At 42.5% G+C, this 27,807-nt stretch overlaps 1 protein-coding gene and 1 long non-coding RNA gene across 3 annotated transcripts; one reads left to right on the forward strand and one right to left on the reverse strand.

The window, feature by feature from the left end:
• The first annotated feature begins 2,064 nt into the window (after nt 1-2,064).
• On the forward strand, nt 2,065-26,060 carry pipox (pipecolic acid oxidase). Of its 2 annotated transcripts, none has more exons than XM_035623514.2 (8): nt 2,065-2,222; nt 5,222-5,370; nt 7,873-8,086; nt 10,621-10,803; nt 12,683-12,835; nt 15,011-15,160; nt 16,752-16,827; nt 25,615-26,060. In XM_035623514.2, exons 1-8 carry the CDS (start codon nt 2,112-2,114, stop codon nt 25,743-25,745), a joined length of 1,167 nt encoding a protein of 388 aa, XP_035479407.1. In that variant the 5' UTR covers nt 2,065-2,111; the 3' UTR covers nt 25,746-26,060. The 2 variants fall into 2 exon arrangements, with proteins under 2 accessions (XP_035479407.1, XP_035479408.1); XM_035623515.2 differs by having other exon boundaries at nt 2,152-2,289.
• LOC118299637 lies at nt 20,090-23,551 on the reverse strand. The gene is made up of 2 exons (XR_004789910.1): nt 23,438-23,551; nt 20,090-20,277 (listed from the first exon to the last, which is right to left on the reverse strand). It is a non-coding gene; the product is annotated as an uncharacterized LOC118299637 (long non-coding RNA).
• Nucleotides 26,061-27,807: the final 1,747 nt, after the last annotated feature.

The following is a 27,807-nucleotide window of genomic DNA, read 5'->3' on the forward strand; positions in this document are numbered from 1 at the left end:
ATAACTCAAATACTTTATACAGATACGATACTTGCACATATTCCAAGAACTGGTCTTTTACTCTATCAGAGTTCCCTTCAAAAGGAAAAGATAGGCCTGTTTCATTCTCAACCTGTTCCTTTGGAGAATGTGGTCAATAATGGATATGCTAAGGCCTGGATGCCTTGGAATATTCCTTGATCCTCAATTACTCTGCGCTGTATTTGGTGCAAGCGAATGATGTTGTAGGCTATCACCATGTTCACCCAGGTGCTCGTCTCTCGGTACTGCAAAAATAGAAGCACTGATGGGAAACCATCCCATGTACAAACTTGGAGCTTACAGTAACTATAAATCACTGTAACTGTATGTGATACGGTACAATTATTCAATGCATTTCAGACAGCATATAGCACAACAGCTGCAGTGCAGGTATGTGCTGTGACAGCGCTGAGTACGGGAATCCAGAGTAGAGAGTATGTAAATGACTTACCTATTCTCCTCTCTGAAGGTTCGTATTATAGAAGCCACTGTAAAGCGGCAGCCTCCCTCATCAACATCCCATGGACTAGGACATGGTCAACAACACTTGCACAAATTTCATCCAATAACTATTTGTCTCCTTGCTCTTCCTTCTCCTTCTCCTCGCCCCCCCCCCCTCTTGTTCTTCCTCTTCCTCTTGCTCCTGCTCCTCTTCCTCCTCCTCCTCTTGCTCTTCCTCTTCCATCTCTCCTTTTTCCTCTTCCTCTTCCTTCATGTGGATCCATTGTTCCAAAACTAGTGAACTGCCCCATGGCCCTTTTAGCGATCCATCCTGATTTTCTGATTGGTGTGTGAACAATTGTTTTGACTCCAGAGTTTCCACGTGTGGATTGGGGGGCCAACTGTGTTCAAGTTGTGATGACATGAGTTAATGGCATTGAATGTAGTGCTTTCTGAATGAGCACGTGGTGTAACCAATGATAAATGAAGGCATTTGTGTTTAAAGTTTTGCAGAAGGTGTTCAGCAAACCATGCGTTTAAACAGGGAAATTGTTTTTAGAGTTTTGGGAAAAGTGTCTGTCTTTTGGTAGATGGCATTATGTTTCGGGATGTTAAGTTAATAGGTCTAAGAATAGTGTTTAAGCAATCGAGAAAAACTGTAACAGGAACATGCTTACTTGTTAATGGCACATTATATATGATATACCTGTGCGTAACATGTCTCATGTGCACAAAGCCAAACATATTCATTCATCATTATATTATATTATTATATTATTTCAGTATATGAAAGTCAATGGGAATAAGAATTGTATTTAATGTATAAATAACTTTAGCCTTTCAGTTTGTTATCATGAGTTATTGACTGAACTCAGTTTAATGAGGTCAAAGTTGACCTCATAATAACACCAGTTTGTTCCACACCCCCACCTACCCTTTGCTACAGTGGAGTGACCCCTGGACTTTGCAGGCAATTCATCGTTACATAAGCGTGTAACAGTTTAACTACTGACAGGACACGGGTTGCAAACAATGCTTCATGCATGGAAGCTTTACCAAGCTTCACAACTTTTAAGAGCTACTCGTGAATCTGTCCCCCCGTTGCTGTTGTGAAATTACACATTCACTCCGTTCTTGGTTGTCCGGTTCAGATATGTGGATGACACTCGGGTCAATTGGTACAGTTCATTCCACTGCTTACGCTGTCTTCCACCACTGTCAGAGTTATAAGAAAGCCTGGGATGACAGAGGAAGAGGTGCCCAATCTAAATATTCATATTAAAATACATTTTGCTTGCCCAATTTTTTTTTTTAAATGAATGAGGGTAAGTGTTTTTCACCCTATAAAGAGACTGTCAGGCACCCATGCCCTGACATGCTCTCTATGAAGAACTAGTCCAGAGCCCAGACTGTGAGACAGTCTCAAATCCTTACCGCAACCTCACATGCATAGTCCTGATCCTAAACCTATAAGGAGGTTTTGATCAAACTCGCTTAGTTTGAATGCTAATGCTCCGCGCCTGGCAGGCAACACCCGGGGGCGCCATTTCCCAGGCTCGGTCGCTGCCTCCACTTGTAGATGGGCGGGGCGTCGGGCTCATTGAAAAGGAGCGAAGTGCCTGTTGTCCGTCACTAAATATAGAGAGAAGATGTCGACGACGGGCGAGTACGACTGCGTAGTGATCGGGGCCGGCGTCCAGGGCTCGTTCGCGGCCTATCAGCTGGCCAAGAGCAACCAGAGGACCATTCTGCTGGAGCAGGTGTGACACACGCTCGACCCTGCAACTAAGCACTGTCAAGTAAAAGCGTCAAGTAGTCACACACTGGGTATGTGTGTGTCTGTGTGTGCATGGATAAAAAAACTTAGTGGGATTATTACATCTTTATTTTGTAATTTGAAAACATCATGTTCATGCTTTTTAATTGTACTTTTATCACCATGATCATTCCATTCATTTATATAATGATTATGATGATTATTATCATTATTATTATTATTATTTACATTTGAGGATTGGGGGTGTGGGTGGGAGAGGGTGAGCGAGCTGGATGTATTCATGTGTTTGCGTTTGTAACGTTTGTGTGTTATGCAATTTTTGTGTTTATGCGGTATAAATTCTGTATCCGCGTCATAGGACCCCCTTGAAAATGATATGCTGCATCTCAAGGGGCAATTCAAACGAATACTTGTGGGGTTGTCTTCTCACGGTGATAACTTTTCAACTTTTTACGAGATATCTCGGCAAACCTAAAGCTTATATTGGTCAGGAGATTATTCCCCATCGTATCATGTAATAAGTGATGTCATGACAAAGTCACAGAGAACTCATAAAATGAGGTCAAGGTTATTTTAAAAATGCATTTTTAAGGTATCTCAGTCTGCATCCTGTAGGACTATAGACACGACTTAGAGCTTTCTCTATGTAGATAAAAAAAATTCTGATCGCATGGTAGGGACTAGGTCACACCCTCAATATGAAATTACATCATATAGTCGAGTAACTTTTGGAAGCGAGGAGTTTTGAGACCCGTTCTATAGTTTATTTAGATAAACCAATCAGTTGGTATTGTGAGATGACATTATTCAATATAAAAAATTCAGCATTGTGATATTAGAGTACAGTATGCGTGCAGGGTATCATAGGCATTACTACACTGTTATGAAGAGCTTCATTTCATTCTGAACTACAGTACTGTAAAGACTGAATCTTGCATGATTGTAACACTAGTGTGGCGACCCCTAAACCCTGCCAAAGTTATCAAAACCACCTCTTTTACATTTGGGACATGTTTTTTTTTTTTTGCATGTGCTTAATACTTAACAGTGTGTTGTCACTACATTGTGGCTATACTCTCACTGTGGGCCGCTGTTGCTCAGGAGATAGCAAGGGTCGTCCACTAACCAGTAGGGGCGATGGTTCGATCCCAGCGTCCTCCAGTCTTCCTGTCCACATGCCTTGTCCTCGGGCAAGAAGGCAGTGTATGAATGATGTGTGACAGTAAATGTGCGTATAGAAGCGCTGTATGAATGTGGGTGTGGACGGGTGAATGCGACCAATGCTACGGTTCCGATCAGGCATACCGCCATGTCTGCATGTGGCTGTGGCTGTGTTTCCACACAAGTTGCGTGCTGTGCTGTTGGCTGGTAGGGTAGTGGTGCTGATAAGCTTTAGTGCACTACACACCAGCACTAACACACTACTGTATCTGGCTGAAGTCCCACCTTTCTGCTCCTGCTGCCCTTTGTTCCGTTTTTTTCCCCCTCTCGTCTCAGTGTCATATCGATCTCTGGCGTGTGCGAGCCAGCAAGAAGATGTCAGAAGAATTCTTGAGCGGGAATCTAACCCATTCTTCATATTTAATCATCTTCATTCTTCATATTATACCCCTGTCCGTTTGTTTGTTTGCAAAAAGGACTGAATAAATTTCCACAAAACTTGGTTGAATGATGGGACGTGGGTCAAGAAAAGCCCATAACATTTTGGTTTGGATCAAGACAAAGGGGTGGATCCAGGATTTTTTTTTATCACTTAATTTAATATTACAGGATAGGGCTTTATTGTTGATGTTTTTCTGATTTCCCAGGGAATAATTCATGGATCTTGATGAAAAACATCAGGCATATTAAGGGGACTGATATTTATGAGTGTGTGTAATTTAGTGTGGATTGATTGAATTTAAGGCCTTGGTGACAGTGTGCGCTCTACTGAATGCCATTCTATGATTCTAGATTTGTTTGGTTTCTGTCACTTTGCTAAAGTGATGCTGAAGTGCCTGGAACCTGTATAACATCGCATTTCACTTGATTCAGAACAACAGTAAACATTTTTACTGAGGAGTTCATGGTCTAAATCTCTAGTTTTTAAGTTTTCTTCAGTACTGCATGATTTTGTCAGACGTTTTGTAAATTATGGTCCCATATGGAGTAGAATAGGTGATAAAGCAAGGTTTGCATTGGGGCATGGATGCATGTCATAGGTGGAAGTGCAGTGTCCTCAAGCTCGGACCCCTACCCCCACCCCACTTCACTAAATATGTTTTTTAAAAAACAAGATGGCACTGGCCAAAATGCTAAACTTGAGGCTTCAAAACGTCAGTTTACCAACCAGTGGGTGACGTCATAGCGGGTTGTCACCTTTTGTCCGACAATGACAGCTGGGTCCCACGTGGAGAGGGGGGGGGGGGTGTCAAGGCACTGTACACAGCTCTACAATGAAGCTACAGCATGAAACACTACATTACAGATCTTTTATGTCTCTGTGTGAAGTGTCAGAAAATGTTCCTCTCATTATGAATCTGCGGCTGAGCAAATCAGATTATGGCACACTGACATTTAATAAAAAAAGATAATGGCATGCTGTCATTAAATGAATAAAATCCAGTCACGGTCAGGTATCTGTTGCCGAATGGCCAATAAGCTGCGAGGCTTTTAAAATGAACAAAAAAGAAAAATAAACCCCCAAACAACTGTAATCAGTTTAAGATATGTAGCTGCAGAGAGAAACGCTGTAGCAGAGGTTCCTGTCTCAGTTTTTTTTTTGATTAATATAAGCTTTAGATTTTCTCTCTATTATTTGCAGAGATATCTTGTTGACCTTGGCCTTCAAAAGTTAATCAAGTCGAGTTGTAGAGCATTTTTGTACCCACACACACACACTCTCTCTTATGTCCACATACTTTTGGCCATTTTATGTACATGTCATTCCCGATTCAAAGTTATTTAATGTCAACCAAGTGATACCGCATTCATCATTTCCAGTTCGTCCTGCCCCACACCCGGGGGAGCTCCCATGGCCAGACCCGCATCATCCGCAAGGCCTACGAGCAGGACTTCTACGCCCACATGATGGAGGAGTGCTACGAGCTGTGGGCTCAGCTGGAGAGGGAGGCAGGCGTCAAGCTGTACAGGTAAGCAGTCAGCAGAAACGCAGAGAGACAAAAACCCATTAAATGGAACATGACAAAAGCATCAGCGGAACGCAGAGATTTGTCACATTCAAGGTGCGATGTAAGCACAAGGGCCGCAACTCAATCCACGGGAGCTGTAAATGCATGACTTACTTATTACCTCCAGCGTCACTGAATCACCCCCTTGACAGCTGCCATGCCTTTGAATGTAGGACAGGGGCTTTTTTTCATCTCGCTAAACCTCTAATTCGCATTCCCGGAGCAGGGAGCGGTTTGTATGTGTACAAATATGACAGTGGCATCAAACTGTGGCCTAACCCTGCAGCAGCAGCGCAAGTTTCCATGGTCAAATTTCCTCTGAGCAGCCCCATGTTCTCACTGCCAGCCAGCTACATAACACTGATTCATTATTCATGTCTCAGGGTAACTGTTCATGATATCAAGCCATGCCCACATTATGTTCCCCTAGAAACACAGTGCGCCGCCCCGTCCCTTGTGCACCCATCCAAAGGACATGACTGATGGGTCCACATCTTAAAAGCCACCTGTGCCCTTGGGCTGGCAAATAAAAAAAAAAATGTCTGCATCACAATGAGAAATGTCCAGGCTGGTGTGAGCGAATGCCTCCCACTTCTGCGGCTGCCTCTGGGACAGATGGAGCCGTTGAAACAGCCCCAGAGTGAAGCTTAAATCTACCCAGCAGCCATTTTTCATATTGTCCACATACAGTACATCACGACTTTTGGTGCCGACAATCACCTACTTTGATAGGTCAGACGGGATGAGGGATCATTTTTTTTCAATCTTACACATACCTGCACTGCTGTTCCTTCCCCCATCACACACTCTTTAATAGGAGATTACACAGGCACAAGACACGGTCATAACATTTTCTAATGGATGGCTGAAGCCCTTATTCTGGCGTGTCTGTGCCTCATGGCCACTGACAGATGTCGGAGCAGCCCTCAGGACATACTCCTGGCAAAGCACGAGTCAGCCAGCTATCAAGCAGACTACTGAATTAGATTGTGTTGCACAACCTCTTGGTCTGGTAGTTGCTGTGATCGGCTGTTTTTACAGTGTGCAGTCAAATGCCACTGTTGAGATTATTTCAAAGGTTGATTCTTATTCATTATAACAGAGTTATTAGTTATGCCAACGTATTTGAGCCATGTCTGGAAAAAAATGACTGACCCCATGGAGGGATATTAAGATATTCGCTGAGATTAAAGTGGTACATTTAAAAATACTTTTTTTTTTATATTCTGGAATTTTGGCTAAAATCACAGAATCATTGCTGTATCCGATTGCAAATGATACCAATTTGATGAGGTCATCCATCTGCAAGTGCTTCGGTGTGTTTGTTTCTTATATATTTGTGACTTTAATCTCAGAATCTGTGACTTTTGGAAAATGTTTTTAGCTCAGAGAAAATCACTTTGCTGAGAACAATGTTGCCGGTCACCATCACACCAACTCACTGACAAACGTTGTTATCTTTAGGCCTCACTACCAGCAACACATTTAAAAATCCTTTGCAGATTAACTCCCAGATGCCTTCAAAAGGTTGAAAAGTCCTGTGCCTCCTCTTTGATTAGGTGAAAGGCAGTGTAGAGCTGTTTGCCTTGGTGTAGGGAGACATTGAGGGAAGCAGAGGGTTGTTTTACTCCAGCCCAGGTTGGATGCAATTGGACTTTGTATTACAAAGTCTACATAACACTCACAGCACATTCTTAATTATTTTTTCTAATATTAATTGCAGTCTGCATAACACTCACAGAACATTCTTAATGCATTGACGTAGCGCACTGCTAACCTTTAAAAATGAATTGTGACAAATCACATAGGGCTGGCGGCCATCCCTATGTTGAGCCCAGCATTGTGATCCTCGCAACACTATTTATACATTACTGATGTGACCTGAATGAGAGTTCAGTTTCCTGCCAGTGACGTGGCGAGATCCAAAAGAAATGACATGTCTCTGTAGAAAAAATCCGTTCAGTTTGTGCAGTGGGTGTAGAGAGAGGTTCTGTCCTCCCAAAAACTATACAAGTACTGACAATGGTGATCAGAGTCGCACAACAGACAAGTGTAATTTAGGCCTGTCATCAAGTTACTGTCAGAATTAACATACATCAGTGGCAGCTGATGTGACTTATTGTTATTTAAATCAGCGTCAGCGCTGCTCGGCACCAGCTAGAGAATGACCAAGCTGCAACTGAATGTTGTCTACGCTACGTAGGGCGTATGCCATGCTGGAGGTTGGGAGATTGAAGCCATTCCTGTTACCATAATGGAAACCTAGCCCCCCCCCACTCCTCTTTTTCTTTTTTCTTTTTTTGTGCAAATCACACCCTGTTAATACATATATCATAATACTGCCCTGTACTGTGTTGCTGCTCCTCACGTACAAACTGAATTAAGCTTCAGTGAATCAGAGACTAATATGGGTGTAATTTTTGAGCTTTTACAACCTTCATCTTCACTGATTTCCCTCTTTAGACAAACAGGACTCCTCGTGATGGGACCAGAGAACAGTCAGAAATACCAGCAGTTTAAGAGCACCCTACAGAGGAACAAGGTTCCTATGGTGACCCTGACCCGTGACAACTTCAGCCAGCACATCCCCCATGTCAACCTGGCTGAGGGAGATGGAGCAGTGGTGGACATAACCGCTGGAATTCTCTACGCCGACCGTGCACTCAAGACTGTACAGGTACAGCATACATATCACTGGTAGAGCATTAGGTGTGTAAGCTCCAGGAACTGATACCGTCAGTACAACTGGAGGCAGGCCTCCCCAGGGGGGGCTCCAAACGGTTTCAGACGAGGCTCAGTGAGTGGAAGTGAATAAATATATCCCATTAGTCAATTTGTTATCATAAGGAGATCATGTAAAATAACCACAATGTGTGTGAGGTACAGTAGTGTGGTAGAGGTTCGAAAATTAACAAATGCCTTTTTTATGTATTCGACATAGACCTACGTTATGTCAAAAGGCAATAAGGCTATCTTTGCTCAATTGTTGAGACGATATAGCAATATCTGCTCAATTGCTGAGTGTCTATGGGATCAAATAAAATGATTTTGATCCCATAGACAAACTACGTCAACTAATGGGGGGTTAGGGGGGACCTTTTTCCAAGCTTTGTCTGCGGGGAGGCCCATATTCTCAGGCTAATCATGGTCCACAGAAGATATCATGTGTTAGGGATCCCCAATGCAAGTTCCAATCAACTGTAGTTTTCCTTGAATGTTACTTGAAGCATTACTGTGACTGAAATCCAATCAAGACGGATCATGGAGGTTCATTCACCTCAAACGTATTTCAATTAAAGAATGTATATCGTTATCTTCCAGGGTTCAAGGCAGAAAGTCTGTGTTTTGATAAAAGAGACCTCTAACAAACAAAATGAACCACAGATGTGAACTGTAGACAGTGGTCCTAATAGCATAATAATAGGGACAAAATCAAACATTTTCTGATTTCATGTACAAGCACGAGACGAAAAAAATTGAAAGAACCGAGACGTGGATAATTGAACATATTTCATTCTCATTGTTTGAATCCAATAATAGCTCATACCTATTATAGTAGCACGGGCTATAAATCCACATTACTGTATTCTGACAGCACAGACAAAGAGCACTGGAGGAGAACAGAGTCACGTGTGGCTGCCAGGTCAAGCACAAAACACTGCTTTGTTGTTTCAGTGAGGTGCCACTTTCAGCTGGCTGGACAGATGTTCAGGCCACTTTTTGTGGAGCAGCTGTCAATGTCAAATGAAAGCTTGTGGTGATGGACATGAATCAGATCAGTTCATGCCATGGCTCTAAAAGACCCGCTTGCTTTTGATATGATTTCTTAATGAATGTTGCAATTGATCGGTCTTGTTCCATTATCTCAGAGTGACATGTTTGCTAATGTTTTTGTTTAGTGATGTGATGAGAAATGGCCACCTCACTTGCCTCACGTGCTTGTGGATCTGTCATGTAGGGCTGCACCAACGATTATTTTCATAATCGATTAATGTGTTTCCCAAACCCCAACATGATGTTTTGTTTCATCCACACACCAAAGATATTTAGTTTACTGTCACAGAGGAGCAGAGAAACCAGAACATATTCACATTTAAGAAGCTGATATCACATAATTGAGACTTTTTCTTTATAAAACCTACTTGAACCGATTAATTAATTAATTTAGTAATCTATTACTAATCGATTAATCGTTTAACTGTTGCAGATCTACTGTCATGGCAGAAAATCATGTGTACGAAGACCAATTGCAAAGCCCGGTTCAGTTTTAACTGATGGCTTTTCTGTATTTCCATCTCTTTGAGCTAAACACTTAGCCTTTCAGCCATTAGTATCTCAAACGTATTTGTCAACACACTCACAGATCTTTACACTCATTTGCAGATTTGTTTATAGACACAGAAATCTGATTACTCACACATGGATTGAGATACACTTACACAAATCTACACACACACAAATAATATTGCTACAGTATTGGCCCCATAAGAAACCAATTTCTTTAGAGGTAAACATAGTCTCAGCTTTAGTTTTAGTCAGACTTGGAATTCAGTTTCTTTCAGTATGGATCGAAGTATGCAGTGGACATGCAAGAAAGTACTTTCTATTCATCACAGCTGTCACGGCAGGGAAACTGTCTGAAGTCTCTCTCATGGGGAAATCAGGTTTCTAATCCCCTACCCCAATCATAAAAACATACTCATACACCGGCCGATGTATTTTATAATATACAGATTAAACAGCATATTTTAAAATATATATATATATATATATATATATATATATATATATATATATATATATATATATACTGTATATGTATAGTTTAATCTGTCCATGATTCCTAAAATGTCGTTATCAAACCTTTGTGACAAAGGAATTAAATTGAGGCTAGATTTTTTAGTTTAATCATAAACCTTATGATAAATAACTATGAATAAAAAGAAAACACAAATACAACCAAATATATAGAACTTGAGTTAAGAAAATAAACTATCAGAATTATTTTTAGAATGTAAAATGTATATATGAATGCAAGTTTTTTTCATTGTTTAATTGGTACAATAAAATATTTAATATTGGTAGACAGTGTTACTGTCGACAGAGCTGCTCACTGGAACATTCTGATGATGATGATGATGATGATGAATATGATGATGACGTTCAGCATTGAAGGATTTTCATTAGCACATGTTGTGTCTCTTTTCCCAGGGGCAGTTCCAGAAGTTGGGTGGGATCATAAGAGACAAAGAGAAGGTGACCGACATCGAGCCCGGCCCTGTTGTGACAGTGTCAACCACTGCTGGTGTTTATCGCGCCAAGAGTGTGGTGATCACCGCTGGACCCTGGGCTAATAGACTGCTAGCCCACACTGGCTTACAGCTGCCTCTGGAGGTAATCAGACTCAATCCATCTGTACCTCTCAAAGTGTCGCCACCAAACTGCTAATATTGTAGGCTAAGCCTATTTGTTGATGTGACGGTTACCAGACTAGTTATGATATTGACCTTTATGTTCATCTGGACCAAATACAGAGATTTTAGACTGACCAACAAGTAGCTGTACCTATCTGAACTGAGTTTCCAGGTTACAATATGTGTATATGATGTATGGATCAGATATGGGGGGTTGCCCTGGTAGCGCTCCTGGCAGAGGGCATACATATTTAGGCTGAGCCCCCTCCTACAGCGGCCCTGCTTCTAATCCAACCTGTACTCTTTCCTGCATCTCTCTCCCATAACTTTACTCTCTGTCTCTCCACTGTTGTTGTTCTGATAAAAGACGAAAATAAACGTCATCCAGACACCATCCAAAGTCTTGCTGCAGCTTAATGGGTACAGTACTACATGAGTCAACATTAAACCATCTTTTGAGGATCCTCAAATCATACATGGACTCTGTATGCGCAATATGAAACCTCATTTGCATCAATACAAAAATTTAAATGTTTTGAATAATAGATATGTAAATGTTATTATATTCATTATATTTATTAGACGACGACTACTGCTACTACTACTATTATAATAATTATTATTATCAATGTCCATTAAGTCTGTGATTGCTGTAAAGTCCAAACATTTGGATTCAGCCACAGTCAGCAAGGCAGTTCTTTCCATCGTGCAATATGCCACACATTGTGAAAAGAGAAAGTGATGGGAAAACAAGCAGACAGCTGTTAGAGTGGAGAGCTGGAGTTGATATTGGAATTGCATTATTCAGGCTTGCAGCAAGCTGGGGAGGCCTGGGGAACGCCATGCCTGAGTGAACTGGTAGAGAAGCACAGGCTCCGAGTTCATTGGCTCGCCAGAGTACTTCATTCTAAATTTCTATGCTGACCGGGAACGAGGACACGGCCGGCTAGTTCATTACGCTGAAATCCTGAACAATGTGTCCTTATTATTGCCATCTTCAGATGGACGTCAGTTGTATAACCATGTGTACATTTCATTAAATCCTAATTCTCACCAAACTGCTGCAGAGCAACATTTGTAATTGCACTTTTATCGAAGAGAAGAAAAAAAAGAAACCGATGAGCCCGACGGAATGTATTAAGGTTTAACTGGTATGAGTGTTTCAGTGCTGATAAGCTGCTCATTTTGTGCCTGTGTGTATTCATTCAGGTTTTACAAGTGTAGTATTGATCAGTCGTACAATAGATATTAAATGAAAAGCATCATAGTGACGTCTTGATGCCTTCATTCCTACCATATCTTCATAAAGTGTTTTTCGATCTGTATGAGCTCTAGAGTGAGTTCTACCCTGACATCACATATCATCTAATGACATCACTTATCATATAATGTCATATGACCTTTGACCGATCAGCTGAAAATAGGTGAAAATCTGTCCATATGGGTTATTTTGTACACACACACAAACACACACACAGATAGTCGTGAAAACAATCATGCCGGCACACAGGGTCATTAATGCCTGAGCTGTGGTGGAGGAATAGTAACACAAAGAGGCAATGTCATACAAAAGAAAACTAACATCAGAGGTTAACAACTAGATTTCTTTTGTTTCATCAAGCCTGCTAAAGTCTAATTTATTTTAGATAAATTTCATTCACCGTGACATTGTCACAGTTTTGGTGACAAGCGGTGAAGAGGAAGGGCCCGTGTGTCCTTTAACAAATCTGAGAAACCTTTGCATTCCAATCAGTTAAATGAATATAATGATATATACACTGTGGTCAGCCATTAGGTCTGAAGGTCTGTGTTTCTGGCTGTGGCTGGTAGTAATGATTTTAACGCCTCCTCCGCTGTAGGTGGTGAGGATCAACGTGTGCTACTGGAAGGAGAAGGTTCCTGGATCATACGACGTGAAGCAGCGTTTTCCCTCCTTCATACTTACCGAGGGTGAGGAGTCTAAAGATGACATCTACGGCCTCCCCTCCAACGAGTACCCAGGCCTGATGAAGGTACATCACGGAGGTGGACTCTCGATACTGTACAGACACCTCATGTGTTTGTGGTGATCAGTGAAAGTGAACTGTGATAATGATCATTTATTTCTTAATGTCATTTCATCTGTTTAGATTTTCCATTCAATCCTTTGGCGTCATTACTCAACATTAGCAACTAAACTGTTGCAGTGTGAGCACCCAAGCAAACACAGTTTTGTATTAAATAAAGTTATATGCACTCGTCCCCTCACTAGAGCACTGCTTATCCAATGATTGATTATAGAATAACAAAGCAGCTATTTTCTTGTAAATAACAATTGATCTTGATAGATATGTTTCTGCGCTGGGCATAGAGAAACCTATTTAAAGAAAATATGTCTATATATATATGTATACATTTAATATATATATATATATAGTATTCTTCCCCATTCTTCTCTACCGAGGTATTGGAGCTCTGTTGAGCTTCGTTGAACAGGGATTTTGCCTCAAACTTGCGATTGGCTTGAGACTGACTCTGACTGTGACTCTGCAGGACTTGAACATTGCTATTTAGCAGCCATGGCTTCGGGCTTGAGCTGATTATCTTGCTCTCAAGCAGCAGGTTTCTTGCAGAATGCAGTGATTTGTATTTTATGTTTGAATATGGATCACTTCATAGAGGGTCTCAGTCTATTGATCAATGTCAAAATGACACAAATATGAAAAGTCAGGGGGCTGAATCCTTTTTATATATCGGCACTATATTATAATATACATTTCTCTTAATTCGATTTCATACTAACCATAGTATTACTTACAGTTACCATAGGTTTTGTACTTGCAATTATAATAATTCATTGTCAAACATAAGACAACCTGCACACCTTTAGTAGAAACAGAAATTATGAACTGCTCAGTTGAAGCACACAAGGATTTGCGCACAGTTGTTGGCTGGAATGCTGCCGTTAACAGCCACATTGCCACATGGGTACAGTTGCTCTCCGCTCTGAAAGTAAAAACACTGCTGCAGAGTCGACTGTAAAATGCGTCACGTCCGTCCTCAACATCAGATTAGTAACGGGAGGTGTGCTTGTTTTTCGATGGCATGTCTCTATTTCGGGCATCATGGCGGGCCAGCGGGGGCTTGCAGCCTAACGGCAGACCACATGCACAGATTGTGTGTGTGTGTGTGTGTGTGTGTGTGTGTGTGTGTGTGGTGGGGGTGTGATGGCAGATGGTGATGCCACGTCGTATTATTCGCCAAAGCTACTGTATGACTGCATGCCCAGTGTTGGGACCATTAACATGGTTTGAAAGAAAATGAAGCAGAGAAGAAAATTGTAATTACTCACTCACACTGTGTGTGTGTGTGTGTGTGTGTGTGTGTGTGTGTGTGTGTGTGTGTGTGTGTGTGTGTGTGTGTGTGTGTGTGTGTGTGTGTGTGTGTGTGTGTGTGTGTGTGTGTGTGTGTGTGTGTGTGTGTGTGTGTGTGTGTGTGTGTGTGTGTGTTGTTCGGTTCCTGCAGAGAAAAAAAGAGTTCTTTTAATGCCTCAGCTCCCTCACTGTGCCCCCATTCTCTGGGTTTGACTCTGTGCACTATATCAGACCACATGAGATATAAGCAGCTTTGAGAGTCTGGAGTGTTTGTGTGTGTGTATGTGTGTGCATGTGCCTGTGTGCGTGCGTGCGTGCGTGTATATGTGTGACAGTCGCTCCCTCCCCCCTGTCAGTTACCTGGTAACAGGGACCTAAGTATCTCTCACATGTAGACATGTGAAATATGAATTGTTCTGCCATATAACCTAAGACAAAATTTCACCTGATAACTTTCTCACCTACACATACCTGCCTACATATCTTCTTTTTTAAAGAATATTAACAGAGTTAGATCATTTCTCTCCCAGTCTGGGCTCTGTCACTGCACAGATGGTGCACCTTCTGTTTTGAGTAGGACTGGGTTTGCTGTGGACATGTGCTTGACGATGTCCAGGCCTGTTTGTATCTGTTGTCATTAACATGATGCTGGTGGTGGCCATTAATATCAAGATCCCAGATCACTGACTGACTAAATGCATGCTGAGCATGCAAAAACATGAAACTATGGATATTCAACAAATGCCAATACACAGTATACACCTTAAAACGTACAGCGAGAGTTGAATGGAGGTTCATATAGAAATCATTTTGACCATGTCCTCCTGTGTGTAGATATGCCACCACATGGGCAGCGAGACGGACCCGGACCAGAGGGACAAGCAGACAGACAGGTCTGACATCGACATCCTCCAGCGCTACGTCGCCCGCTGTTTTCCCGGCCTGCTCCCTGAACCCGCAGTCGTGGAGAGCTGCATGTATACGGTGAGTATCAAAAACTTGACATCACGGAGATGCGGAGATCTAAGGTTGGGAAGGTCAAAGTGATGTCATCCAGAAATACCAGAGAACGCAATGCTTTTTGAATGATACCTTTATTTGAAGTCGTAAGCTGTCATCCGTGAGGAACTCGGAGTAGAGCCGCTGCTCCTTTGCCAGTTGAGGTGGTTCGGGCATCTGGTAAGGATGCTCCCCGGGCGCCTCCCTAGGGAGGTGCTCCGGGCACGTACAGCTGGGAGGAGACCTCGGGAAAGACCCAGGACTATGTGGAGAGATTATATCTCGACAGTGGCCTGGGAACGCCTCGGGATCCCAGAGTCAGAGCTGGTTAATGTGGCCAGGGAAAGGGAAGTTTGGGGTCCCCCGCTGGAGCTGCTGCCCCCACGACCCGACCCCGGATAAGCGGTTGAAGATGAATGAGATGAGATGAGAAATATGTATTTATATTGTGACAGGTACTTTGTTGTGACAGTATTCTGTTTCCTTTTTGAGCTTTATTAACGTGTATTAACTACAGCTCTATGATATATAATCCGTCTTAACAAAACAAGTAATATGTTTAATAGGAAATGACAATATGTTTTTTTTTGTTTTGTTTTTTCTTGAGTTAAGTCACTTTGAACTGTTAATAAATTAAACCAGACCAAGATATTTTCTTAACCCAAACCAAGTGTTGCAGGTGCTTAAACATAACCATACCTCTCCAACCAAATGTTAAAAAAAACTAAAATATTTCATACATCTTATTTACTTATTTTTTTATGCACTTGTTTATGTTAAGCTCAATGTGTTCTTCCTCTGTGTTTTACTGTCATTCACAATTACAGTCACATTTTTCTCCTCTTCTCTGCTTTCTGTTTAACTGTGTGTGTGAGTGTGCTTGTGTGTGTTTGTGTCTGGGTTACTGTGCGGCAGCTTTGCCCTCCAGCAACACAGCGAGCTGCTCTAACCACGATCACATACTGAGGGCTGGAGCAAAACGTAATTTCTGTGACCTTGTCCAATGCCGCTGAAAATCCTGACAGTCACGCTCCCTTCTCGCTTAACAGCGAGTGTGGTGTTCCATCGCCAGTGATTCTTAAGACAGGACAGAGAGTTGAATGACACGCGTCTCTGAAGTTCTAGCAAAATGTTTCGTTCTCTCAGAGGTCATTATGTATTCTACCGTGGACAATCGTGCAGTAAGACACAATTTACACATCACCCACAGAGACACAAAGACAGATACAGCTCCAAAGGCCACATGGCCATATGGAGGGAGAGCATGTGTCCTTGTCAAACAGTTCCAAGGACAGTCTGCTCACTTCACTATTCATGTCTCCATAAAGCGGAATGATGCGGCTGGGAAAGGAAGGCTGCCGCACTCCTGAATAAAGATGCACAAAGCTGCATTGCTGTAACCAAACAAGAGCACAGAATCGATGAGATCCCAACTCTGCTGCACTTGTGAACCGGAACAGTTTGTACTTTTCAAGGCTTGATCAGAGTGCGTCAATTTCTCCCCCGGTCTGGACCCTGTCTTTCGAATGTTCGACTACTAATGCCGGCTCTTCGTGTTTTGTCGTTGTTTTTGCAGCTGACGCCTGACCGTCATTTTGTGCTGGACTGCCACCCCACCTACGGTAACATTGTGATTGGAGCTGGATTCTCAGGTACAACGCAAAGCAACTCAAAACAAATGAAAGACAAACTACGTCTAACAAGGAGGAACTGTAAAGATGTTGCATTAGAGCCAAATTCATATATATACTGTATATGTATATATACATATATATACACACACACATATATAAATATAAAATGTATAGATAACCCACTAGCACCTGTAGGCAATTATCAGCAGCAGCAGCAGCCAACTAGCCCGAGTGTATGAGTGTAAATAAAAAATGCTCATGGCTCAGGACGTAGAGTCGTTTGTCCACCAACCCGAAGGTTGGCGGTTTGATCCCAGCTTCCGCCAGTCCACATGCTGTTGTGTCCTCGGGCAAGACACTTAATCTTAACTTGCCTCTTGATGGCTCTTCTGACAGTGTATGAATGTGACAGAAATGTGCGCGGTAATTTGGTAGCGCTGTATGAATGGGGGATTGTGATTATTTGAGTGGTCTATGACTAGAAAAGTGCTATATAAATACAGTCCATTTACCATTTACCATTAAAGGACATTAAAAGGCATTTTACTGAGTGACCTGCAGGGTTAAATATAGCATTTTCAGGAGGCAGACAGCTTCGGGATAAATGCTATTCTGGAATTTCTTTGTTTGTTGTCTTTTAAGTATCTCATGAGAGCAGAGGGAAAAAAAGCAGTTAGCTGGGTTTTTAGGGGTCCTCACACCCAGGCCTTTCTTTTATATAGTCTGACCTTGTACATTTCCCTCACCTGGTGAGAGATCACACCGTGCAGTACACACCACCTTGTTCACTTGTTTCTCTTCTGCAGACACATTTGCAAACCAGACAGTTATTGCAAAGATACGGATGCTCTCCAACGAGAACGTGCATCAAACATTTGCCGGATACACCCTTTTTTTCAGCTAAACACAACAGCACGGCTGAAGCTGATCGAATTATATCAGTTTAGAATGAGAACATGGTACTAAGATATTGGAAAAGTTCATGTTAGGTAAAAAAAAGTCAGAGGATCACCAAGGTTATTACATTACATCTTTGTACAATTTGACCTGGTAGCGTTATTTCATTTTCATCAATGGGATGCCAGTCAGTTATTGTTTCCTGAGAAATATAGGTCACACAACAGTCAGCTGACACCAAGGGTGCACGCAGTTCACACCCAATAAAAAAATATTACTTGAGACTTCTTTAGTTTTTCGAAATGCAGATTTTTTTACCCCCAAATATATCCTGAATTTTTTTCATCAATTCAGGATATATTTGTTCACCGTACAAAAAGATTTGGAACAGATGAGTGTGCATGTGTGGGTGTTTGAGATATGATCTCTTGAGCACACACGCGCGCACACACACACACACACACATTCCGTGTATGTAGAACAAAGAACGTGTTCACTCAAATGAAAGAAACCATCCAGCAGGAGAAAGGGTTTCAATCCACTTCTGTTGGTTTCCATTCCATTTCATTCCGACCGAGATATCAGAACCACTAAGGGTTCATTTGATCCACCCACTTAGAGAGACGAACATAAGCATTACTCATGTTATCGGAGTCAATTCGCAAGGAGCACCGGCACACGCTTAACCCCTCCCACACACACACACGTCAGTATATCTAGCAAAAGCCGTCTCCTGGGAAAAGAGCCCCTACAAGTTTTTCACAGTCCTTCATGGTTTCCAACTGAACTGAGATGAGTTGACTGAGGGGTCAACTTTTCAACGCACACAGTTTCCAGGTCTGTAAGAGTGAAATCTTTTGAATCGTCCACTGACAGTGATACTGAAGGCACGGCAATCTTGAACTGTATGGTGGCATATTAAAGCAGCCTAGGGGACAGCTTTTGTGAGCGTGGAACAGGGAGGAGAAGCTAATCAGAGGATCTGAGAGGTCTGGATGTAGAAGGAGGTGATTAGGTTTGAAAGTTGGCTCCAAAGCATGCAATGATTTAAAAACAAATCAAAGAATCATAAAATCCACTCGCATTTCAACCAGTAACCAGTGATGAAAGGCCAGTACAGAAGACATGTGGTCTCTCTCCCTGGTACCAGTGAATACTTACCACATTTTTACCCTCCTGCAGGCGGGTGAAGGATGACTCACTGACTCCCATGTAAAGAGAGGAGTAATAGCCAAGATGTTAGATAATAAAACTGTGCAAGACTGACATGAGTTTATCTTTTCTTTGAATTTTCACACAATATCAAAAAATGATTCCTAGATTCCCGGCATATATCCTGACATTTGAAGATAGTGGGCCAAGAATGTTGGCTTAACCATTGTGTGTGTGTGTGTGTGTGTGTGTGTGTGTGTGTGTGTGTGTGTGTGTGTGTGTGTGTGTGTGTGTGTGTGTGTGTGTGTGTGTGTGTGTGTGTGTGTGTGTGTGTGTGTGTGTGTGTGTGTGTGTGTGTGTGTGTGTGTGTGTGTGTGTGTGTGTGTGTGTGTGTGTGTGTGTGTGTGTGTGTGTGTGCTTTGGCCAAAATAATTCTGAAAACACAACACAGACTGTTATTTCAAGAAGAAAACTGAAATAAATATGCTCATGATGATCGCACTGTGCATTGTACAAGATAACACTGCTAAAAAGACTGCTAACCAGAATTATTGTGAATGGACTTGAGCTGTAATTTTCTCATCCACCCTCTATTACATTGTCTGATGGTTATGGGTTACATTGCTGCTTAAACAAATCTTTGTTTGGTTGTATGTTTGTAGACAGCTAGGTTTCCCAGTGGCCACAAGTCAGCTGACAGAGTTACAGAACTGTAGCGAGGCGATTCCTTTTTCACACTTATTCCTCTCGCATAATTCTTTTTCTCTGACATTTTTTTCAGACTTCAGTCTTTTTGAGCTCATCATCTGTGACAGTTGCAATCCTTGTCTGTCTGACAGATTTTCTGCCTGGGCTATTTCTGCACTAAAAACATTTGTGAGACCAAGAAATAACGTTCACTTATCATGAATTTATTTCTTCTGTGTCAGTAGAACACGCAGCCTTCAGAGACTCCTGAGGTTGAACTAGACTAACCAAACACTTGGCTGATTAACCCTAAAGGACTCAATACAGATTGACTAAACACACCCTGTAGCCTAGCGATTCAGTGAGGCTACAAACAACCCTCCATACAAAGAAAAATGGTTACTCCATTCAAAAATCTATTGTAATGAATGAACACCCAATTATCTTGTCCTGAAATATAATTCTACCCTCATTATAAACCTAAGTTTCAGCAGAGGCATAACGTGTTACGGCTGGGGGTGGATTTTGGAAATGCAGACACAGATTGAGGGGGAAGAAGTGAACAGATTTATTGTAATTTAAGGTGGAGTATATGCAGGCAGATGAGTGGAGGCACGGTGGATGGCTACGGTGCTGTGTGGAGCGAGAATAGGCTGGAGCGTGAAGCCGGCACGAAATGCTGGTCGGGCGGGTTAGCCTGGTGGCGGCGGTTGGATCCAATCCAAAACACTGCTGGAGGAAGGAGAACACAGGAGTAGTTAGTTCTTACCTTCAACTTGTCACAAAGATACTGATCTAAATGTTAAGCGCCCGCAGATTCCAACACTACCGTGTGATGGGTATTGTGATAAGTACTCACACAAAAACCAAAACACACAGGAAAACACCATCACCGGAGCGTCACAGCCTAGTCGTGACAAGAATGTTTTATATTATTGTCAATATGGTATCCTTTTTGTCAACGTAGTTTTTTTCCATCATTCATTCTGATTAAGCATTTCTCAAAAGTACTTGCAAAAGTGTTGCAGCTAATTTGTATAATGGTAGGGAAAAGAGCCTGGGTGGTCATATGAGACCTGTAATCTCGCTGTTCTACTTTCGCTGCACTCTTCTGGTGTCTTACCCAACAGAAGGAGTGACGCAGTTGAACCAGGGCTGAGGTTTGGCCTTGGGTTTTCTTATCTTAAAGGGGTAGTAAGCTCGTTTCTCCCTTTGTTGTTGTCGTGATTTTACCGCTCTGGTCGGGCCGCAAAACCCATGACCTACGGTATGGGAGATGGACGCACTAACAGGTCCACAAGGGAGGAAGCACTGTGATGGTAAAAACATCAATTAACTGTCCTACGGTGGAAGGAGTAGTACATCCCTATGAATATGCCAGGGGAGTTAAGCGGTAAAGAGAATGGCATTTGTAGAAATCTGTAATTAAAATGGTCACTATTAAAAATTGCAGCCAAAAATGGACTGGTAGTCCTGAGAAATTTCAGATCATTGTAGCAACGAGGGCTGATCTTTGAGATGGTACTGCTGTCCCCAAGTTTAAGCTACAATTCACTCAGATAAATAAAGATTAGGTTATGATTTAAAAATAAAATGAAGACAAATTATATATATCGGAAATGCACATAAAAGTACCATCTTATTGAACGGTGCCGCCCGGGACTCAAAGTGCTGAATTAGTTTTTTTTAAATTGTATAACAGGTTCTTGATATGTGGATTCAGATCATCTGAATTGGCAGCAGTGGGTAATTTAAAGCTCCTCCGGGAAGAAAGACCTGGTGGAGCATCCAGAATTAATTAGTACAGGTATGCTAAGCAGGGTGGAGGGAGCGGGGCTAGGGAGATATAGCCCGGGCCGTTTGGAGAAATCTGAGTGGAACTAATGGCAAAAGGGCTTGGGCTCAGGATGCAGCAGTAAGTGATGTGTGGTTGATCGAGTCTAGGGCTATTAATACTACAGAAACGGGTTCACAGATAGCTTTCCCGACCCAGCCCTATTCGGTTTGAGACCATCTATTTTAAAGAAGTTGTTTTTTTCATTTTCAGAATAATTTAAAGTTCTCGACAAATTGCAGCCTTCAACTTTTGCCCGTAGGTGATAATAGATAGATGTTTAAGCTCTGTAATCTGAAGATCACTCAAAGTTACCTGTTATTATCCATCCATCACCTATACCACTTATCCTTTGAGTGTTACAACAACCCATCCCAGTTGACATTTAGCGAGTGGCGGGGTACATCTTGGACAGGTCGACAGCGTATTGCAGGGCTAAAATACAGACAAACATCCTGATAATTTAACCTGGGTTATCATGTCTCCATTCAACCTAGCCTGCATGCATGTGGACTGTGGGAGGAAGCGGTCAAACCAGGGTTTGAATCCAGAACCTTCTTGCTTTGAGTCCACTGTGCTCACCACTTTTCCACTGTGCCCCCGTTAGTATGTTTTAGAACATACAAAATTAAAATCTGTCCTCACCTCAACTGCACCGCTCAACACAATCAGCCAGTTGCTCACTCGTCAAGTTCGTTTTTTAACTTTGGAGGTGGGGACAGTGATAATGTTCCCCTCCTTTGATTGGATCATAGAAGTGGTTGAATCAATGTTCCTCTTTTTCTCTCCAACTCCGACATTTCTCAGACATACTCTTGATGATTCTACTGCCAAGAAGTGGGTTAGAATGTCACAGATTATCTGGGGACGGGACTGTTCTTAGTGACCAATCAAAGAGTTGATCATCAGCCATTGCCCCCGCCTCCAAAGTCTCAAAACTCAACTTGGCGTCTGACGGTGTTGAGCAGTTGTGAGCGCGTAGGGAAATGCTCACTCTTTCCGCTCATGGTTGCCGCTCTGTTCACTTGCAGAGTAGGAATGCCCCCTGGCAAAAACCAAAACCATACCGCCCTGGTATGGTTTTGGGCTCAGGGTATTGTCCTGTGCACTCGCATTATGTGTCTGGTTTCTACACAACCGAATATTGAGACTAAAATAAATGCGATAGGGAGCGTGTGGATGTGTGAGGCCCAGATGCTCCAAAGCTACATGTCCTTAATTTTTGTCCAACTGGAATTTTAATTTATTAGTATTTTGGGTGTTGCTTACTTTTTATTTTAATTAGCTGTGCCAGCTTTACGACAGCTGTCAGTGTCATTGCACACTTATGCAGCACTTCACGGTCCTGTCCACAGCTGGCATCACGGCAGCAGTGAAAGTTGGGAGAAACCACCATAGTCCCATTTGGGATTGCTTTGAATACGACTGTGTCACAGATAGAAACAGGTGCCTCGTAGAGGGAGGATATGTGGAACACTTCTCAAGGGGGGGAAAAAAACCTATGAATCTGAAAGTCCATTCGAAAAGCTCGCAAACCTAGCGCACCTCAACAAGGTAAGGGAGTGGGGGGGGGGGGGGGGCTACACTGATGAAGTGCTTCCACGGTGACTTTATACAGGAACAACACAAACTAGGGTGGTTTGTTGAGTTTTTCTAACAAATAGGTTTCAATTTCATTCTTCAAAAACTAAACCTAAACAAAAACTAACGAACCGGCCTTAAGACCGAATTACAATGAAACTGAAATTAAAAATAAAAGTCATAATGAAATAAAATAATAAAATTAAAAAACTATAATAATCTGTGTTGACACTTTATGAAATCATTTGTGAATTTCATATTGTTGTATTGAGTATGACATGAGTCCTGTTGTCCTGCACAATCTGACATGGGTTTCCTTTGAACAAAACCTGCCTGGTAGTCTACCCTTGTTCTGCATCAAATCTATGACTACACAGTGGCCTGGTATCAGTTCTGACCTATCAGAACGTGTTTCTAATACCTTGAAATACAAACTATTTAGTAACATTGTGCACACTATTCAGTATCATTACCCACAATCCACAGCAGACGCCTACATCCTCCTGCAGGTCAGTCATGGCTGCCATTCTCGCATGTGTCCACTGGGTCTGTGAGCCACATCTCTCTTCCTCAGGGTTTAAAATGTCTTGATCGCATCCATGGTCGGTACACTTGTCTTCGTCTCATAGCTTTGGCAGTATGATAAAGATAATGATAGAATAATTTAGATGGATGGATGATTATTTGATGCTCCCGATGTGCTGTAAAGGAAATTATCACATACTGAAACCTGATTTGCAAAAATATATGACAGAATAATTATTAGGTACAAACAGACAAAGTGAGCAAGTTGAATTAAGTTTTTTTATTCTTCTTTTTTTTAAAACCAAACTTTTTATGCATCTTTTAGGAATACGGCTGACGTGACCTGGGAATAGGGGAATGACTGAAGTTTAGAATCCTCGATTAATGATGTTGTAATATTCCTAAGAGGCTCAGGAAACAAGGTCTGAGTAACAGAACAATTTTTAATTTGATCACTAGTGGCCATGGTAAAAGTGGTGTAAACCCTCCAACTTTGTGCTTTTCATGATTGATTTCACAGAGGGGAGACCTTTTCCCCCCACATCATCCATAACAATAATGGAATGTACAATGTTTGTTGCGCACTATCCCTTCTGCCATCTACACGACTTTCCAGGTCGCCACATTGCTGTACTCTTCCCACTACACGAGTGGGCTTGTGATCAGTAATCGCTGCAGTCACAGTGCTATCACAGAGCGGCAGAATATCCACAGGGTCTAGTTGGACACACCGAACCGTCCACATATTCCAGGGACATAGATCCTTAACTTTTAATTAGTTACGGTCCATTGTGAAAGGTGGAAGAGCAGCTCTCCTCTACAATTACCTTCAGTGTGTCCTGGCACTTTTCCATCTCTGAATCCTGTCATGTCCTTTACCTAATTATATCTGGAATTAATAACCTCCTCACAAGTCTCTGCTTGCTGGGGAGCAGGATAACAGGACTAGAAGTGTAAGGACCCACACACCTTACCCGGTATGTTTGTCATGTTGACTGTATTAGTTTAGTGTGTTGGCAAGCATCAAATAAAACACAATGTGCAGCTGAGGCTGTCAATAGTTTTGTAAGAATTTAGAAATAAGCAAAGTATAAGACAAAAAAAGATGTCAACTTCAAGTAACTTTATGAAAACTCAACCGGCCACCATAAGATCGTGCAGCTCACCCTCTGGGGACCATGAACGTCTGCACCAATTAACCATCCAATAGTTGAAATATTTTCAATTGGCCCAAGTGCTAGACTGCACCACACTGGCAGTAAAAAATCCTCCCTTGGTAAATATAACACTAAATCTGTTTAATTCGTGGGTTGGTTGCCAATGTTAGTTAATTGTTATCTGTACTTTATGTTCTCATTCTGCAGCAGCAGGAAAGGAACTCAGAGCCACACTGGAGGAGTTCACAGGGCTTATCCATGACACAGAATAAGAAAAAAAAAGAGTGTGTTGCCTTCCTCCCCCTCCTTCACAATGTGCATTTGTCATCAAAGCCCAACACAAGTGCTTTAAAGCAAGTGCTGGGGGGTTGCCATGGCTACAAAGTCACCCTGTGGGTTCGGCCATCTATTGAGGTTTTTTCCACTCTCCTTCTCTGGCGAGATGAAAATTCTCGTGGCCAAACTGTCAGAGCCAAGCTTTTATGACTTCAAAGCCAGGCGGGATCCAGGGGAGCCCCGAGACCTTTGTCAGATGGCAATGAGCTGCATTCCTCGAGCCCCGTTGACATTCACAATTTCTCTCTCAGACCTTAGCAACAGGGAATGCCAGGCTGCTGCATTTCGAAAATAGACACTCTCTCAGCCCAGTCCCTGGGCTTGAGCACGTGAAACCATTATGCAGAGAAAGGGCAAATAATCCTTATTTAGATTTTGGTCTCGGCTCACGTAAGTGAATAGATGCTCAGTGACAGGCATCGAAACAGCTCCGCTCTTCTTTTATGCATTCATTCATGTGGGGCTCGAATCCTTTGCCTGACTCAGACAAAGGCCCAGAGATGCAGGCTATTTATGGGCTTACTACAAGGTGCCGGGCATGGACATGCTTACATTAATGCATCGATTCACCTGACGAGGCTTGATAAACCTCGTACATACTGCACTTTGCCCATTGTCGTGACTTCTCTTCTCCAGGTCACGGCTTCAAGTTTGGACCAATCGTGGGCAAGATTCTGTGTGAACTCAGCCTGGGAGAAGTGCCCTCCTATGACCTTTCACCCTTCCGAATCAGACGCTTCCAGGCAAAGACCAAGTCGGCTTTATAGAGCTGTTGCTGGAGCATCAACAGATCATCAAGATGTCTTTTATGATTGTAACTAATAATTTGCGACTGTCATGCTGATTTAACACTAAGTGGTAAGACACAATGACACAGTGGCTAAGCACTGATCAAAGATCTTAACTGTTTCGACTAATCAGTATATGTATATATAAGTTATATACCTGTATACACTACCGTACTTTCTCGGGACTCCTCATGAAGTAGACACTGATTCTTTGCTGCATGTGGAGCTACAGAGCTTGGATATTCAGTCGTTACAGCCGTGTAAATAAAGATGGACAAATGCGTCTCCACCTTCTCCCACTGTACAAAACTGAAGCCAAAATATCTTGGATACAGCGGCTGCCATCTTGAGCTCTGGTGCTCTGGTATGTGCAGTAGTGACCGTGGGGCGGAGCCGCAGTATCGAGGTCTCGCCTAAACACACGCTTGACCAATCGTGGGTCAGTCTCAGCTGTCAATCTTGACGTTTCACCTCATTTTCATAGCATCAAAGATCTAATTGAAACTAGACTTATCAGAAACATGAACCCATGGCCACATATCAGTGTGATAAGAACTTCCCATTCACAACATGGAGGAGACGGGCCGTATGACCTATACTGCAGCCAGACACCAGGGGGCGATCAAAATGTTTTAGCTTCTCTTGTCGGGGCTTTCATATCGTCCATCTTTACATATTGTTTTAACAGTGTGTCGGTCACTGTGATATACTTTGTCCCCAGTGAAATATGACATCCAGCGCACATTACACAGATTTGTATTTGAATGGATGAAATAAGAAACAATGTGAAGAATAAGAAGTCCTTGTTCTCCGAAGCAACGAGAACTTTGTGTAATTTACCAGCAATAAACTAAATGTGCCTCGGCTTTGGCGAGAGGAGATTGTACCATTTGTTGTGCAATTGTAAAATCACCCATCTGTGACATGGATGGTAATAACAAGAAAGCTATATTCTTATTGGCCTGTATGATTTCATGCATCTGTAAACCCCCCTCTCACCTCCCAGCAGTCACCGTTTTGCCAACTGATTAGATGGTTAAAAATACATAAAGACGTGGTCGTCAAGCCATTTGTCTTTGAATCAGAGCTGGCCTATTGCCTGGATCTATTTCTCCATGTACTGGTCAACATTGAAATCACTAATCAGGCGGCTTATTACAATGGATGCCAACCAAGACCATCAGCGGAAAATGGGAAAATTATGCGGCGGAATGGCTGAGATCGGTGAGCCATTTGCTCCCTCGCCTCTAAGTGACTTCAGATGGATAGCAGGGGGCCATTATGCAAATTGCAAGAATTAGAAGTGCATTAAACATGCAAATGAAAATATTCAACCACCAATAATCGTCGAGCGGGGCCAACTGTCACGCCCCTGTGGAACAATGTCTGGCCTCTAAAATCCCACTAAACTGGGAATAAATGTCAGCGTTTCTTCCGATGTGCACAAACAGCATGGGCCCTGATTGGAGCTCAGTCCGTATTTTTTTAGGTGCTTATTTGACAATATAAAAATCCCTATTATGTGTTATTTTACACATAGAGGGAAAATGTAACCTCTATATTTAACCCAGTGAGTGCACACATGCACATGGAGCAGTGTGCAGCCACGGAGCAGCTGGGGGCAAGTGCCTAAAAAGGCACTTACCAGGCTTTCTTCATGGATTCAAACTGGTGACCTTTTTGTTTCCAAGCCCACTCTGCTCCCTCCCCGCTCTGCAGGAAACGTGCCGCTGCAAACGCGAGCCCGGACATCGCCGAGTGACAACTTTGGCAGAATGCGAACAGAGTTCGATGCAGTGACGACTGCGCACGGGAGCCGCGTTCATCCAAAAGCGAGGAGCGTTCCCCCAGAGGGGTCGGGCTCACAGTCCGAGTGTGAGCCCGAGAGTGGGTGGTGGGTGTGTATATTTTACTGTGAGGCTTTGCGCCCAGACTGGTTCAGCTCAGACATGCCCCCGTGGTGGTGCCATGGCCACCGCACTCCGTGGCGCGTAACCAACTCCTGTGATCATTTTCTGTCCTTTGTCGGCCGACTCACTTC

This window comes from Scophthalmus maximus, chromosome 11 (assembly GCF_022379125.1).
Source record: "Scophthalmus maximus strain ysfricsl-2021 chromosome 11, ASM2237912v1, whole genome shotgun sequence".
NCBI lineage: Eukaryota > Metazoa > Chordata > Actinopteri > Pleuronectiformes > Scophthalmidae > Scophthalmus > Scophthalmus maximus.

Coding starts and splice junctions, on each gene's coding strand:
- pipox (XM_035623514.2), top strand. CDS start 2,112: ATGTCGACGACGGGCGAGTACGACTGCGTAGTGATCGGGGCCGGCGTC. Junction 10,804..12,682: donor GCTTACAGCTGCCTCTGGAG/GTAATCAGACTC, acceptor CCTCCGCTGTAG/GTGGTGAGGATCAACGTGTG. Junction 12,836..15,010: donor AGTACCCAGGCCTGATGAAG/GTACATCACGGA, acceptor TCCTGTGTGTAG/ATATGCCACCACATGGGCAG.